The sequence below is a fragment of the Trypanosoma cruzi genome, genomic scaffold, assembly GCF_000209065.1.
Source record: "Trypanosoma cruzi strain CL Brener 1047053517035 genomic scaffold, whole genome shotgun sequence".
NCBI classification, from domain to species: domain Eukaryota; phylum Euglenozoa; class Kinetoplastea; order Trypanosomatida; family Trypanosomatidae; genus Trypanosoma; species Trypanosoma cruzi.
In genome coordinates, this window is record NW_001849510.1 from 31,515 (window position 1) to 47,166 (window position 15,652).

The window sequence follows — 15,652 nt, forward strand, 5'->3', positions numbered from 1 at the left end:
AGAAGAAAAGAAAGAAAGAAAGAAAGAAAACGAAAGTCCACTCCTCGCTCCTTTCACTGGAGGCAAAAGGCCCACCGACACCCACACATTACACCACACCGCAGTGACGTACATTAAAGGATCGTTCTCACTCAGACCCCGATGGCCCCTTTCCCCATCGCCACCACCTCCTCTTCCCACTCTCACTGGACCAAACAGGCAGCAGCAAAATATTATTATTTATTATTTATTATATAAAAAAAATAAAAGAATAAAAAAAAGCAAAAAAGAAAAAAAGAAAAAAACAAAAAAATTGATAGTCCTAATAATCATTATAATAAAAGAAAAGAAAAACTAAAAAAAAAAAAAGGGAAAAAAAAGAAAAAATTGCCCATCCTTTTCTTTATTTTTGTTGTTGTTGTTTGATCGCACAAGATGGGAAATTTACTACTCCGCCCTTTTCATTTCCCCCCCCCCTTCCCCCCCTTCCCAAAAAAAAAAAAAGAACGAGAATTGAGTCAGCCGCATGTATTTTCCCCGACACACACACACACACTTATATATATATAGATAGATAGATATGTCATGTTATTCCTTCCAAGTATTTGTCCTTGGAAAATCAATAGGACACTTTTTTTTTTTGTTGTTTTTTTATGTTTTTATGTTGTGTGCGTGTGTGTGTGTGTGTGTGTGTTGTTTCATGTTGTTGTTTTCGCTCTTCGCCTCTTCCACATCTTTGTTTTTTTTGTTGTTTTGTTTTGTTGCTTTTTTTTCCCTCTTTTCTCCTCCTCCTCCACTCTTGCAGGCATTCCACACACACACACACACACAAACACAGACCTATAATATATATATATATATACATATACATACGCACCGACACGCTCCCTCTCTCTCCCTCTCTCTCTCTCTCTCTCTATACATATATATATATATATTCTTGTCATTCTTGGACTCGTAATATTATTCCACTTGACAAGGTTTTCTTCTTCCTTTCCTTAAATAAATAGTAACAACAACCATAAGATCATTTGACAGTTACCCATGAAAGACACAGACGCCCTCTGCGGGAACAACATAGCGGCACTCTCTACGCTGTTCCCAGAGCATCTTCCACAGTGACCTCTCATCCGTAATGTATGTGGCACCCAGTATCTCACGAATGTACTTTCTTGTCACCTGGATTGCGTTGTAGTGTGGAATTTTGCTAAAAAGGTGATGTACCACGTGGGAATCATTGATGTGATGGAGCCATGTGTTAAGGACAAAGCCGTAGTCCCTGTCCACAGCCGCCAATGCACCGCGAACAAACGTCCAGTGCTCATGTGTGTAGTGAGGAATGCGTATATCCGTGTGCTGCAGGTATGTGATGTACACAAGCCAAAAGTTCACCCAGAGGTACGGTACAATGTACCAGTAGAAGACATTTGTAAAGCCAAAGCGGTAAACGCTGGAGAAAATGACAAATAACGCGCTGACAATCCCAACATTCGACAGGACAACATCGTGGCGGTCTTCGCTGCGGAAAAATGGGGCGCCGGGGTCAAAGTGGCACGCGAGTCGGCCAAATTCCTGTCCAGAGGCATTAAAAAGAAGATGTGCCGGCCAACCAAAGAGAAAAATTATCAAAGTTTGAATTAATGACACCAGCGGTGCATCCTCCACGAGCTCCACAACCGAGTTTCGTTTCTCTGGAACAAACACAAGATCCTTCGTGAGGTGATTCGTGTGTTTGTGGTGGCCGCCGTGGGTGATGCGCCAGCTGTGGTACGGCACGAGCAGCGCAGAGTGCAAAATCATGCCAACGGCGTCATTCAACCCTTTCATGGGGCTGAACGCCTGATGGCCGCATTCGTGAGCCAGGACCCAAAGCGCAGTGCCGTTAAGTCCCTGTACAAACCAAAACACCGCCCACAACACTCCCTTTAAAAGCCACGCCGCTGTCGTCATGGCTGTACCTGTCATCAATGATAACGCCCCACCGTCGGCCACCGTTCTTGCTGCAGAAACCTCCATGGAAGTGGCAAGTGGCAAGACGACGGCGTGCATAATAGCGTACGTCAACGCCACCTGTGCAAGGTCGCGTAAAAGAAACATGACGCTCCGGGTGGTGTTGCGTTCAAAGTACTTTACCGGAATTTTCTCCTGAATTTCTCGAATGGTCAGTGCGGAGGAAGGCACAATGACATTGTGCTCCTTTTTGCGCCCAGACTTAAGCACCGCCTTCATGACATCCGGTGAACCCGGCGCGACAGTTAAATTGTCAACCCGCGACATAAACCCAACTTCTTTCTTTTCCTTTTTTTTTTTTCTTTTAATGGCCAGGGACGTCTGTTTGTGTGTATTTTATTATTATATTTCCCTTTTCCTTCCTTCCCTTCTCCTTGTCCGGCGGGTTGGATTGGGTGAGTGCTACGGCTACTACCTTTCCTATTCTTCTTGCTTTAGCTGATGTTTTTTGCTACGCGTCAAAGGAAGGGGTATATATGTATGTATGTGTCTGTGTGTGTGTGTGTGTGTGTGTCTTCTCTTTGTTTTTTGTTTTGTTTTTTGTTTGTTTTTGTTTTTGTTTTTTTTTTCCCCTTCCAAACACCACCACCACCACCACCGCAGCAGCAGCAGCAGCAGCCAATATTTATTTATACACACATTGTATGTGAAGAATAAAAGAGACGGAGAGAAAAACATTTCAAAGAAGTAGACTCACGGATGACGCACAACAACAATCACCTTTTCCTATAATCCCCTCTCAACTCACCATTCATGCACGCATGTTCCTCTACACAACCTATTGTGATGCACACTACAGGCCTCATGGACCTCGTGATATTATTTATTTAGGATCCACGCAGGAACATATATATATATATGGGTATATATGGGTAGATATATATATATATATGCCCTTGCGTCATCGAGGTGCGTCGCCATCTCCGGGCGGCAGCGAACAGCTCAGCAACGTTATCGCCAGCACCTCTGCCAGAGAGCACGACGAAGAGAGAATGCGCGCCCCCGGCTGAGGCCTCGTTCCCCAGCCCCACAAGGAGATACTACGCAAAAGAGAGGTGGCGGTCTGGCTCGGCACACACCCAGCAGCCCCCACACCTCGGAGGAGACGCATCAGGCACGCATTGCACACGCTTCCCCTCCTCCCCACCCACCCCCCCCTTTTTTTTTTTGATGTGTGTGTGTGTGTGGTGGTGTCTTAAACCCCTTTTTAGCCGTGGAATAATCTACTAAGCCGCTGGCCGAATCCTGCAGTTTATCAATAATAGAAACCAAAACAAGATGGGAATAACAATAATTCAAAAAGGGAATAAATGAAATAAAAGTATGGGATTCACCATATCCTAAATGAGTGTTTACACCAAGTAAGTGCACATACATACATCATTTATATTTATATACACGTAACATCCGTCAGCCACAATCGTAGCCCGCTCACTCTGTTCGGATGGGGTAAAATATATTTATTTATCTGTGTGTATTTATCGCTTACCAAGTGGCAGACCTTGGGCTCCGCCAGCCACAAGGCCTCGCCGCGAGGTGGGAATCAAAAAGGGGGTGGTGGGAAAGTAAGAAATAAAAAGTAAAGAAAAATCCGTCCTGTCGCTATCGGCTCCCTGGTTCCTTCAATCACCGTCCTCCAAAAATTCATAAGATAGAAAAGAATCGTGCAGAAACATCTCCGTTTCGTCAGGACATATTCATTTAGGTGACCAGCTCCCCCGCGAACATCCCTTTCACAAGCTCCTAAAATACTTATTCCTTATTTAAGTAAGCATACTGTTGTCGGCACAGCCGGTGTTCGCCTCATCTTTTTTTCCCGTGCCGCTGCCGTGGTCCCTCGTATTTTTTTGTTCCCGTTTCCTTTTTTTTTTGCTTGTTTTAAATATATTTATTTATGCGTTCTTTTTTTTATTAATTGGCAAAGAGAAAAAAAAAAAGGCATAGGGACATCTTAACCTCCATTCCCCACTACAATTATTATCCCCTCTCTCTCTTTTAACTTTTTTTCAAGGCAGCATACATGGGAGGGGGAGAGGTGGTGGGGAAGATGACATGTCTCCACGATGCGCTTTTCAGATGCGAAGATATACGTAGAAAACGTACGCCCCTCCCCATTATCCTCCTTTTCCTCCTTCCCGATCTTTCTTCTGTGGCTATCGGCATGTGCGTCTTTCGCCCCTCTTTAGGACTTTCCTCGAAGTTTCCTCACCGCCGCTTCGAGGCGCATGTCAAAAAGGTCGGCAATGATCTCTTCGCTAAAGTACTCTTCCATGTGGCGGCGCCCACGCTTGCCCACTCTTCGTGCGTGTTCGGGGTGGTCAACGACATATCGCATCAGTTCCGCCGTATCCTGAACACTGGGCAATGCCCACTTGTTGGCCCGAAACACATGATACCCCGCCCCGCTCGGCACCTCCTCCAGCCCGTCCACGCGAATACCGAAGGTGGCGTTGGGTGGCATGAAGGTGGTGGTGCCGCCCCAGTTGGTGATGATCACAGGGATGCCCATCGCCATCGCCTCCGTCGCTGGCAGTCCCCACCCCTCCGCGCGTGTGGGAAACACAAAAGCATCGACGGAGCAGTACAATTGCAGCAACGACTGCTCGCCCACATACCCCAACCCGCTTAAAAAGACGATGTGCGGCATGTCCTCCATGGACGTGAATCCTGGCAGGTTTTTTTTCGACCAGTTTCCTATGAGCTCATTGATATTGTGGTTCCCGGCACCGCCGGAGTACAATTGGATCCACTTCACCTTTAAATAGAGGGAGACATTGTTGTGCAGCGGCGATGATGGTCCAAACGCCTTCCAATAGGCCTTCAAAAGCACATCCCACCCTTTCCTCATTTCCCACTTCATGATGGACAAAAAACGAAAACGGCGACGCAGATCCTCTGGGGAAAGTCCCGGCCTATTCGTGTAGGCCGTCGGTAGGGACAATGGAAACGACGCTGGTCGACAGTTCCGTGGGTTATACCTGTGTATATTGACCGACTCAGGGACGACATGAATCTTTTCAGCCGCGACGCCAGAGCGGCGGTAGACTGTGCGAAAAAACTCACCGGTTGCCCACACCTCATCCGCATAGAGGTGCATGCCATTCACCCAATCCCTTGGAATAAGTGAAAACTCACTGAGGCTCCTGCCAATGAAGTAGTCCATCTTGTGTGGCAATGAAGCATGTACTTGCTTGTAGCTGGGTGCGCGAAGGTGCATAATGACAATTTTAGGGCGATTCTTGTATGCTATTTGCCACTTAACAGTATTGGAAAAAGAAGTAAAAAATTTCTCCGCACGCGACTCGTCCGTGAGTTCCAGGGAAACCAACTCCGATCCCACTGCATCGGAGCAGAAGCTGTGGCGCAATCCCCTCAAAAAGGACACAGCATACCGCTCCGTCAGCGGGCGCAAGTACCCAATGACCTCTCGCATCAGTCCACAACATGAACAGTTGTAGTCACGTGCAAAAAAAAGTAACGGCGACAGCGGCTTGTCAACCGTGCCTTCTTCCCCCCGCTTTTGGTATGGGGTGGCAAAGCGGCGGTTGTGTAGCCTCTGTAGAGTGTCAAAATGCTCCGCCCCCCAATTATCGGCAGCAGGAAAGGCTGGTTGCCTCAAAAGCTGGAGTAATGATGATGATGGCGAAGTGCCTTCGTCAATGATGCCAAAGGCAGCGCTACTCCACACCTGCCATTCCTTGTATTCACGCTGCAGAAAAATGCTGTACTCCCATCCGGCAATGTCTGGCGCCTGGGACAAAGTCGTGTTTTCACTGAAGAAAAGGCTGTCAAACCCCTTGAAGGCGTCAAATGCCTGGCGGTGAAAAAGTGTACAAAAGGGCGAGACGGCGTCAACCAACTCCGGTTCCAAAAGACGTTTATCGGTGGCGAAAATGCCGTTGTACCTTCGCGACAGGTACGGTAAAAGAAGTTCCAACCGCTTCAATGCAGCGAGGCCCACAAAGACACCCCGATCCGAAACCACATGAAGAGCGTCGAGAACCACTTCCTGACCTTTGTCTATCCCTTGCGTATTGGTACTTTTCTTCTCCAGAAGGGTGCACTGAACGGCCAACACCTTTCCACCGTTTCGCCTCGAAGGTAGAAAAAGTTTTTGCATAAAGTCATCGGATTTGGGACGCACAAAATCCGCAAGGAGAACAAAGTAATCGGTGCGCCGCACTGCCCTCAATGCCATCCGCACTGCCGCAAGGTCCATGCCATAACTGTCACTTTCGACCTCCGCTGCACTTGCCGCAAAGAGTACGCGTGCCTCCATGACGCAGGGAGCCACGTTGTATTTTTCCCTAATTCCCCTCTTGGCGAGGTCGACGCTCCACAGATTCCATGAACCGCTGTCACCGTATGGTTGAATACTCACTGGGATGCCGCCAGACCACGACGCATTGTCGGGCGGAGCATAAAAGAGCATCACAAGGGACACAAGGCTCATAGGCGACGATGATGTACACCACGCACGGCGGCTAAGCGCCTGCTTCAGTCGACTCCCCGCCAAATTCGCGGCTGAAAAAGGTGCTGAGACACGCAGTTCCGTAATGACGACTGTCACGCTGCTTGTGTTCCCGCCAGGGATAAGAAAACCGCTATCATCACGGATGGTCGCAAGTGCTCTCGGCGGTAGGATGCGCAGGAAGAGGTAGAAGCAAAACAGGAGTACAAGCAGCGAAATGACGGCACGGTATTTTCGTCGGGTCCTTGCACGACCCCTCGCGCCACGAGAGCGGAAGCGCGAATAGTTCATTCTAAGCGAATTGCACAAATAACTATTTTTTTTTTGTTGTTGTACACACACACTTCCCCTCCCTCCGCCCTTCTCAACGCCCCAACGACCCTTTTTTTGTAGGATGCGAGCGTGTGACGCTTTCCCTCTCTGCAGGAGACGTGAAGCACAGAGCAAAGAAAAGAGAAAAAAAAAAAAAAAAAAAAGTAAGGGAGAGAGAGAAGGAGGGGCGACCGTAAAGCCGCCACACATCCAAAACAAAATTAAACATAACTTCTGTCGTCTTTTCACAACGTTCCCGCCGTGTTGGTTCTGTCGCCTCCCTCCTCATGCAGTCCAGGCCGCGGATGGTGAAAATAAACCCTCATCCCTCAAGAGGAGACTGGAAAGAAGAAGATGGTGAAAAAAAAAGAGGGAGTAACAGTGGAGGGTACACGTATACAGTTACGCCGATGTGATCCATGCACACATCCATTTGGCGTCTGCAGTCTGTTGCAGCATCTTCTCTGTGTTGTGAAGCCACGCGTGTACCCGCTGCCGACCAAAACGCAGCGAAGCAAGAAGCGCCAACTGCTCGTTCGCGTCGGGTGGTGACGTGAAGACGGCGGCAGTGGCGATGCCAGAACTGTTGTCCGTCGTCGTCGTGGTGGTGGCGGTGGTGCCAACGTTGTGGCGCTGCTCCACAGGCATCGGCGAATACGAAAAGCCCGTGTGTAGTAAATATATATTTATATATTTATATATGTGTGTGTGTGTGGGCAGCCTCCACTTCTCTTCCCTCAATTCACGCAAGGAACAGGGCAGACTAATCCCGTCTCGTAGAACACACAAACACACAGAGAAAGAGAGAGAGAAAATAAAATAAAATAAAAGCAACACTCCAAGGACGCAAAGAAAAGAAAAAAAAGAAAAAAAAACAGAAATGAAAGGCAATGTGGAGGTGCGGAGGCAAAGAATGCAGGCGAGCCCTAAAGGCATGCATAAACTTGTATACGTGTCATGTCAACCACGTGCTCACTGGGATCGACAAAGGGGGAAAACGGAGGGACGAAACCAAACAAAAAAAAAAAAAAAGAGAAGCATAAAGAAGACTGTAAAAATCGGACGGAATAAAATAATTTGCCTTCTGACTGCGCGTTTGTTGCTGTTCTTGTTGTTTTTGTTTTCTTTTTTGTGTGTGCGTGTGTTTATTTGAACTGACGAAACCAAACTAATAATAATAATAATAATAATAATAATAATAATAATAATAATAATAATAATAATAATAATAATAATAATAATACGAAAAGAGAGTGTTTGCGGTGGCATAAAAACAACAACAATAAAAATAAAAACAATAATCATAATAATAACAAAAAAAAACCGAATGAATCGAAGGCGTTTGCGTTTCGTTGGTGACTAAGCGATAAGGCCAATGTCCTCAGCAGCGTTGTTTGTCGTGTTGACAGCCTCGTGATTCGGTACGACGTACACCTCGCCAGCACGCATCTCCACCTTCACCGTCTCCTTCTCCCGCACACGGCCGTCCAGCAGCATCAGCGCAAGGCGGTTAAGCAGCACCGACTGCACGAGGCGTTTGAGCGGCCGGGCGCCGTACACCGCGCTGTAGCCATTCTCACCAAACCAGTCGTACACATCCGATGTCGTCTCCAGCGTGATATCCTGCTCTCGCAGCATCGCCCGCAGCTGATCGAATAGCAGCTCCACAATCTTGCGTGTCTCCTTCCGCCCAAGACGGTTAAACATGATGATGTCATCCAGTCGATTGATAAACTCCGGTGTCATGCGCTGCTGCACCTGCCGCATCACTTCCGGCATCGCCTTTGAGGACGGAACCCCTTCCGGAAGAGCCGCGATGACTTCTGCGCCGATGTTTGAGGTGAGGATGATAATGGTGTTTTTGAAGTCAACGCGGCGGCCATGGCTGTCGGTGAGGTGCCCCTCGTCGAGCACTTGCAGGAGGATGTTGGAGACGCTTGGATGTGCCTTCTCAAACTCATCGAAGAGAACAATTTGGTACGGACGTCGCCGCACGGATTCTGTGAGTTCGCCACCCTCCTCGTACCCGACGTAACCTGGCGGAGCTCCAATGAGGCGGTGGACGGAGTGCCGCTCCATGTACTCGCTCATGTCAATGCGGCAAATGAAGGATTCATCGTCAAAGAGGAACTTCGCGAGTTGCTTGCACACCTCCGTCTTACCGACACCTGTGGGGCCCAGAAAAAGAAATGATCCAAGGGGTCGCTTGTGTGAATGCAGTGCGGCGCGGGAGATGCGAACGACGTTTGTGATAGACTCAATTGCCTCGTCTTGCCCAAGAATGCGACGGCGCAGCTCGGTATCCATGTGAATGAGTTTGTCGCGCTCTCCTGTCATGAGCTTCTGGACCGGGATGCCAGTGGCGCGGGCAATCACCTGCGCAATGTCGCTTGCCGTGACAGAGTCATGTGTGAGGAAGCTATCCGCCCTCGTTGCGAGCTTGTCCGCCTCAATCTCCTTCTTCAGCGTTGGGATGCGGCCGTGGAGTATCTCAGACGCCTTGGCGAAATCGCCCTCCGTGCGTGCCTGTTCGTACTGGTGCCGCAAGACGTCCAGGTCCTCTGTCCGCTGCTTGATGCGCTCAAACATGGCCTTCTCTTTCTTCCAGCGCGCCTCCAGGGCGTCGTACTCATCCTGCCTCTCCGCAATGCGTGCATACAAATGCTCAAGCTTCGCCTTTCCAAGTTCATCCTTGTCCTTCTTGACCGCCTCCACCTCAATCTTCAGTCGAACAAGCTCACGCTCGACGCTGTCAAGTTGCTCCGGCTTCGACTCCTGCTGCAGCCGCAGCCGACTTGCGGCCTCGTCGATGAGGTCAATGGCCTTATCGGGCAGCCGACGGTCGGAGAGGTATCGGTGCGAGTTCACCGCGGCGTACACAAGCGCCTCGTCTTTGATCAGGCAGCCATGGTGCGCCTCGTACTTCTCCTTGATGCCACGCAGCACGGAGATCGTTTCCTCCACCGTCGGCTCCGTCACGAGCACCGATTGAAAGCGGCGGGCAAGTGCGGCGTCCTTCTCAATATGGCGTCGGTATTCATCGAGTGTGGTCGCACCGACGCAGTGCAATTCACCGCGCGCAAGGGACGGCTTCAACAAATTTGCCGCGTCCATTGAACCATCGCCGGAGGCGCCTGCCCCAACGAGTGTGTGCAGCTCGTCAATGAAGAGAATAATTTTTCCCTGCGCCTCAATCGTGTCCTTCAGTACACCCTTCAGTCGCTCCTCGAACTCACCACGGTACTTCGCCCCGGCGACAAGCGAGCCCATATCAAGAGCAAAGACCTTTTTGCCCTTGATGCTCTCTGGCACCTCACCACTCACAATTCTCTGCGCCAGTCCCTCGACAATTGCCGTTTTGCCCACACCGGGTTCACCAATAAGCACCGGATTATTTTTTGTGCGACGGCTCAAAACTTGAATGGTGCGTCGAATAATCTCCTCGCGGCCAATGATAGGGTCCAGCCGACCCATACGTGCCTCATCGGTTAAGTTACGTGCGTACTTATTTAGAAACTCGCCCGGTGGTACCGCTTGCGGATTCACCCATGTACGTCCCTGCTGCTGATTGTCGTTGTTATTCCTGTTATTGTTGTTGTTGTTGTTGTTGCTGCTCCACGGAGCCACACTCGATTGGAGGCGTCGCTGCATGCCACAAGCCGTTACAAGTGGCGGCGAAATAACTGCCGCACGCCCACAACAGCGCACCAGGGCTGCTGTGGCCGTTGTGGCCGCCACCCCGCAACGCAGAGCCAGTCGACGCATCATTTGCTGTTTATATTATATAATATATATGTGTGTGTATGTGTGTGTCTCACAATTTTTGATTTTTATTCTTCTCTTCCCTCCCGTGCTATCACCCTCTCCCGGTGTGCAAAGAGATTGACCGACAGATGGATGGATTATTTGGTATGTGTGTTGTATGCGAGTATCTTGACTGATGTGTCGTTTCCTTCTTTCCCCTCTTCCCAGTTTGATGATTTTTTATTAAAAATGGCAAAAGTCACCAATTCAAGAAAAAGATAATGTGGAAAAAAAGAAAAACAAAAAGGAGTATACATGTAAAGAAAAAAGTGCTGAAAAAGCAGCAGTAAGAGTGGGGAAGTCAAATATATATATATATATATATATACAGGCCACTTCTCTGGGGGGCGGGATCGGTGCTGCCAAGGGAAAACCGTCTCGGGCCCAAGACACATACACACAAGAGGAGGAGAAGACAGATTACAAACACCACAATTGACATTCCCCCTCCGTTGGTTCCTATATCGAAATTTGGAATCGTCTTCTCTCCGGGTACTGTACATAAGAAATGCCTCACAATGAGGGTTCCTCCCATTCATTTCCTTCATACATCTTCAAATCATCACCGCCAATATCATCACCCTCGTCTTCTTTTTGACTGTCGTTCCGTTCTCCGCTGACGCTGCCACCATCCGAGACGCTAGTGGCGGGGCCACCACCTCGTGGCGGGGCAAAGAAGCCCAAATAGACCCCAGGCTGGTCATTTTGCCGCGATGAATCGCCTTTACCATCGCCCTGCCTCTTTCTGGCCTCGCGCTGTGCGTCACGGTCACGAATTTGCCGTGTCTCGGCGTACTTCTGCGCGAGTCCATCAAGCGTGTCGCGTAGTTCACTGTACCGCGCCTGGTAAAGCTCCGTCTGCTCGCGGAAGTACTTCAGGCTTGCCATCATCGCCCGCATCTGCCCCGCCTTCTTTGCCAGGTTGCCCTGATACAACGTGATCTGCTCCGCCATTTCCGGCCCAAGCTGTCGTGCCACGGCCGCCTTGCACTGCAGGTAAGACTCCTCCTGCTGCTTAATGCGCTGCTCCTTCTCCGCCAGCTCCTGGCGCCGCGAGACGAGTTCACGTTGCAGCGCGTTGACCTTTTCTGTCAGCGCATACGCCTCCGGATCTGACGACGAGAGCTGGTGGTTCGGATGGAGATTCATCGGCCGCTCACACTCGTGCAAAAGTGCACGCACGCGATTCTGCTCACGCACGAGTTCGCGGGACGCGACATTCACAAGTCGCCGCAGGTCCGGCAGCCGTTCGGCAAAAAGTCGTAATTGCCTTACCTCCTCCGTCAGCCGTGCGATGCCGTCGTGCAGCTCGTTGATGGTCCGCAGCCGCTCCATGTACATGGACTCACCACGCTGTAGAAGGGACTGTTGGACACGCGCTTTTTCATACAGTCGCGCCAACTCCTCGCTTGAGAAGTAGACTTCGTTGTCAAAAAAATCCCGCTCCTTTTGTACATCGCAGAGGCGGCGGCGTTGACGCCCCAATTCCTCTTCACCCTCCGCAAAAACATCGCCGAGGCGTCGAACCTCAAGCGCGTACTGTTGCACCGATCGGCTCCGCTTATCCAAGCGTGTGTGTAGCGCAGCGATCTGAACTTCCAGCTCTCGCCGTTGCCGGGTGAGAGTTTTAATGACGCCATCCTCGGCGGCCAACCGCCTCTCGCGTCGCTGCACCTCCTCCTGCATTTGTTTAATCTGCGCCAGCATCACTTTGAAGCCACGCACCATCTCCGCCAGCTCCCCGCGAACCTGCCCATAGTGCTTGGCATACGCCTTACGCTCGTTGAGTATGGTCTCTAGCAAAGTCTGCTGCTGATGAAGTCTAGACTCCACATCCTTCACTTCATCCAGCGCAACAGCCAACTGCACCTCACGCTCCTGCGCCTCTGCCATAATGCGGGCGCACTGGATGGTGGCAACCTTAATTTGCTCCTCATACTCTGTGCACTCCCGTGTAAGCTTGTAGATGACCTCATTCTGTCGCTGGGCCTGTTCCTCGTATGAGCGCAGTTCATGCTCCAAGTGGTGGGCCTCCGTGCGCTGCTCCGAAAGCCAGATACTCTGCTGTTGCGTCTTCTCAGCAGCAGTAAGGACATTACCATGTAATACGTCCAGCTCCCGCACCTGTGTGGCGATTCGCCTCTCCTCCATGTCAACGGCGCGCAAGGCGGCGGCGACTTCTTCTTCAAGCAGGCCCAACTCCGATTGCAAGCCCGAAAGTGTCGCCTCCGCCTCCGCGCGTCGGCCCTCCATCACAGCATGGCGGCGTGTGGAGGCCTCTAATAACTTCTTCTCCCGACGATGGGCACGACTAACGGACTCCACCGCCGACTCCTTTATCTTCAGCTCCTCCATAAGTTCATTCATACGCCGTTGTAGCGCGTCGTTCTCCTCATTGCAGGCTTGACTCGTGCGGTTCACGTTCTGTAGCTGCCGTGAAAGTTGCTGGTAGGACTCTGTAACCCGCGCTGTCTCTTCCAGTGTCAGTTTGATCTCCACATCATGACGGGCATTTTCGTCGGTGAGCTGTTCAATCACCGCCTGTCGTTCCTGCGCCGCGGCGGCACGGCGGGCAATCTCCTCACGCGTCAGCCGCAACTCCTCCTCCTTACGCAGTCGCACCGATTTATGCGCCTCCGCATCATGTAACTTTGCCTCTATCGCTTTTACCACGACGCGAACCTCATCGTCACGGCTGCGTTTCACCTCCAAAAGCCGCTCCAGCCGTCGCGCGTTGCCGGCACACTCCTGCCGCAGCTCGGCAAGTTGATATTCCATCGCCTCCTTCTCCTTTAGCACCGTCTCATGAGCACGGATGAGGCTTTGCAGCGCCGCTTCTTGTGCCGTTAACTCCACAGGACGACTTGCGCGCTCCTCAATGTCCTGCAGATCCCGCTTGAGATCATTCACCTTGTCCTTCAGCACCGCCTCCCGCTCCTTTGTTGCGACGGACTTTTTCCTGGTTTTCTCAATTTCCGCCTTGAGGAGCTCAATGGTGGACTTGTCACCACGCGTCAGCTCCTCCGCCGCCTGCACCTTCATTGTGCAGGACTCGATGTCAGACTGCAGCCTTGCACACTTCTTCAGTAGCCGCGTCTCACCATCGTGGCTCTTCAAAAAGGAATGATGGAGCGCGGCGTATTCCACGCGAAAGGCCTCCAGCACTTCATCGTTCTCAAGGCTCATCAACACCTCTTGAAACTGCCGCTCGTAGTATTCAAAGTTGCGGTTCTCAGCACTTATTTCTTTGAAAGCGGTCACATCGGCGGGTGTTTCGGCGCCCAACATTATCACCTCATCCCCTTCCACAGAGGACAAATCGCTCATATTTTCCAAACCCCTCAATATCTCCTTCGCCCTCTCTCTCTCTCTCTCTCTTTTTATAAATAGATATAATGTTGGGAAAAAGTGAGGAAAACGTATGCTTCTTTTGTAAAAATAGGTGTATCTGGGGCTGTGTGTATCTATTTCCCACCACCAACTTCACCTTCCTAGTAAACACTGCAAGTGATAGTGCGTCCAGAAGAAACAAGAAAAAAAAAGAAAAATGGAGAAGCCAAACCAAAAGGGGTTGCAACTGAGCTGCATGCTGCATGGGGCAGATGGACCAGAAAAAGGCATGACAAACATGCATGGCTCACTCTTACTTGTTTGGCGCTTCAGCCTGAGTGCCGTCCTTTGCGGTTGCAACTGCAGTGCTCCCGTGACTATACATCGAATGGGATGACGTTCTCACGAACCCATTCCTTTACACATTCAACATCCGGCCGTAGCGACGCTGGCCAGTTTACATGCTCCAGTAGCAGCACCAACTCCGCCAACCTGGCGTCTTCGCATTCGTCTGGCAATAGACGCCGCTCGTGCGCCACGCCCAGAAGCTGCTGCTGCAAATCACTCTTAAAGCGGTTGATGTCGTAGAGCAACTCCTGTACTGTCTTCATTTCCTCCGCGGTACTGGCCTGTTCCTCGTGGCACAACTCGATACGCTTCTGAAAGAGGTCCTGTTGCTCGCGGAGGTACAACATGTCTGTCCGGCACCGCTCCATCTGTTCATTCGACGTGACTGCCTCAACAAGAAAGTGCTCGCGGGCTCGTTGGTTCCATTTAATAATAGAACGCGCATGGTAGTTGGCACGAATACCAAGCGCCTTCATCTCGCGTGTTCGCATAGCGGACTCCCACCACGGTTGGCCGGCGTCGCAGTTTTCGATGACCGACATGGCCGTAACGCACTCGCTGATCTTTCGCAACGAGGCTTCCATCGCCTCCACTTCATCCCGCAGTCGACTGGCGGGGGCAAAGCGAGGCACATCCGGCTCCTCCGCGTAGTCGCTGACAGACTGCTCGTCACTCAGCCCCTCGTCGGCAGCCGCGAGACGTGCACGGTGAATCTCATCATGCAACTCCTCCGAGACGGCCCCCTTACGCGTCTCTTCCTCCGTAGAGATCTGTTCTCGAGGCGGGGTGCGTCGCAACTTTGCAAGAAACTGACGACGTGAGCGGAGCTGCAGTAGCCGCATGGTAGCCGCCCCGGGCATATCGGGCCGACCCAAAACGCCGTCTGTATTTATCGCAGCCCGAATTTTACCGCCAACATGCGCAAAGTCCAAGTCAAGCTTTTGCAGTATCTCATTGAGGCCGCCGCATACATGGCGGATCCTGGCCGTGTTCTGTCGTTGTTCTGCGAATATCGGCGGCAAACGTCGCGTTCTTGGAGAAGCCGACGAGGAAAGAGACCCCATATTGGCCCGACGGCCATTTCCAGTACTAATATGAGATGGGGAGGACGGAAAGCTCGGAGAGTGCTGCGACTGCGACTGCAGATGTTCAGACGACTCGTGGTGGCCCCTCCCTGCAGTCCTGATGGTGTTCAACTGGGCCAATATGGAGTTACGCACGGCGTCCTTGCTGGGGGGAGGCTCCGGAGTCCACATCGTCACAGCAGAATTAATAATCAGGCAAATAAAAGAGAGAGTGAGAGTGAGATACCTCTGCAGGCAAAAAAAAATAATTTAATAATAATAATAAATAAAAAGGACAAGGTGAAGAAACGGCAATGCGGCAGAGACAGCATAA

The 15,652-nt window shown here is 50.8% G+C and overlaps 5 protein-coding genes across 5 annotated transcripts, besides 34 other annotated features; all 5 read right to left on the bottom strand.

The window, feature by feature from the left end:
• Positions 1 to 29: part of a sequence feature (GA-rich) that runs on past the window's edge.
• Positions 1 to 2,375: part of a sequence feature (heterozygous, non-Esmeraldo-like haplotype) that runs on past the window's edge.
• Positions 207 to 235: a sequence feature (AT_rich).
• Positions 236 to 292: a microsatellite.
• Positions 319 to 366: a sequence feature (A-rich).
• Positions 611 to 644: a sequence feature (T-rich).
• Positions 645 to 673: a microsatellite.
• Positions 674 to 752: a sequence feature (T-rich).
• Positions 794 to 851: a microsatellite.
• Positions 864 to 897: a microsatellite.
• On the bottom strand, positions 1,018 to 2,256 carry Tc00.1047053508737.70 (fatty acid desaturase, putative; the record flags this gene model as incomplete). Its single annotated transcript, XM_812579.1, has 1 exon — positions 1,018 to 2,256. One exon carries the CDS (start codon positions 2,254 to 2,256, stop codon positions 1,018 to 1,020), a length of 1,239 nt encoding a protein of 412 aa, XP_817672.1.
• Positions 2,376 to 2,472: a sequence feature (haploid, Esmeraldo-like haplotype).
• Positions 2,467 to 2,503: a microsatellite.
• Positions 2,473 to 2,642: a sequence feature (areas merged during assembly that could not be assigned to a particular haplotype. This can correspond to areas where the two haplotypes were merged or to regions with more than two copies in the genome that were merged during assembly.).
• Positions 2,510 to 2,558: a microsatellite.
• Positions 2,589 to 2,608: a microsatellite.
• Positions 2,643 to 2,999: a sequence feature (areas merged during assembly that could not be assigned to a particular haplotype. This can correspond to areas where the two haplotypes were merged or to regions with more than two copies in the genome that were merged during assembly.).
• Positions 2,836 to 2,881: a microsatellite.
• Positions 3,000 to 3,117: a sequence feature (heterozygous, non-Esmeraldo-like haplotype).
• Positions 3,118 to 3,468: a sequence feature (areas merged during assembly that could not be assigned to a particular haplotype. This can correspond to areas where the two haplotypes were merged or to regions with more than two copies in the genome that were merged during assembly.).
• Positions 3,468 to 3,734: a mobile genetic element.
• Positions 3,469 to 9,075: a sequence feature (heterozygous, non-Esmeraldo-like haplotype).
• On the bottom strand, positions 4,172 to 6,982 carry Tc00.1047053508737.80 (mannosyltransferase-like protein, putative; the record flags this gene model as incomplete). Its single annotated transcript, XM_812580.1, has 1 exon — positions 4,172 to 6,982. One exon carries the CDS (start codon positions 6,980 to 6,982, stop codon positions 4,172 to 4,174), a length of 2,811 nt encoding a protein of 936 aa, XP_817673.1.
• Positions 6,906 to 6,936: a microsatellite.
• Positions 7,448 to 7,474: a sequence feature (AT_rich).
• Positions 7,621 to 7,647: a microsatellite.
• Positions 7,942 to 8,015: a microsatellite.
• Positions 8,040 to 8,088: a microsatellite.
• Tc00.1047053508737.100 (ATP-dependent Clp protease subunit, heat shock protein 78, putative) lies at positions 8,132 to 10,540 on the bottom strand (the record flags this gene model as incomplete). The annotated part of the gene is made up of 1 exon (XM_812581.1): positions 8,132 to 10,540. One exon carries the CDS (start codon positions 10,538 to 10,540, stop codon positions 8,132 to 8,134), a length of 2,409 nt encoding a protein of 802 aa, XP_817674.1.
• Positions 9,076 to 9,379: a sequence feature (areas merged during assembly that could not be assigned to a particular haplotype. This can correspond to areas where the two haplotypes were merged or to regions with more than two copies in the genome that were merged during assembly.).
• Positions 9,380 to 10,006: a sequence feature (areas merged during assembly that could not be assigned to a particular haplotype. This can correspond to areas where the two haplotypes were merged or to regions with more than two copies in the genome that were merged during assembly.).
• Positions 10,007 to 15,652: part of a sequence feature (heterozygous, non-Esmeraldo-like haplotype) that runs on past the window's edge.
• Positions 10,341 to 10,385: a microsatellite.
• Positions 10,547 to 10,567: a sequence feature (AT_rich).
• Positions 10,882 to 10,904: a microsatellite.
• On the bottom strand, positions 11,090 to 13,903 carry Tc00.1047053508737.110 (hypothetical protein, conserved; the record flags this gene model as incomplete). The annotated part of the gene is made up of 1 exon (XM_812582.1): positions 11,090 to 13,903. One exon carries the CDS (start codon positions 13,901 to 13,903, stop codon positions 11,090 to 11,092), a length of 2,814 nt encoding a protein of 937 aa, XP_817675.1.
• Positions 13,924 to 13,954: a microsatellite.
• Positions 14,284 to 15,510, bottom strand: Tc00.1047053508737.130 (hypothetical protein, conserved; the record flags this gene model as incomplete). The annotated part of the gene is made up of 1 exon (XM_812583.1): positions 14,284 to 15,510. One exon carries the CDS (start codon positions 15,508 to 15,510, stop codon positions 14,284 to 14,286), a length of 1,227 nt encoding a protein of 408 aa, XP_817676.1.
• Positions 15,576 to 15,611: a sequence feature (AT_rich).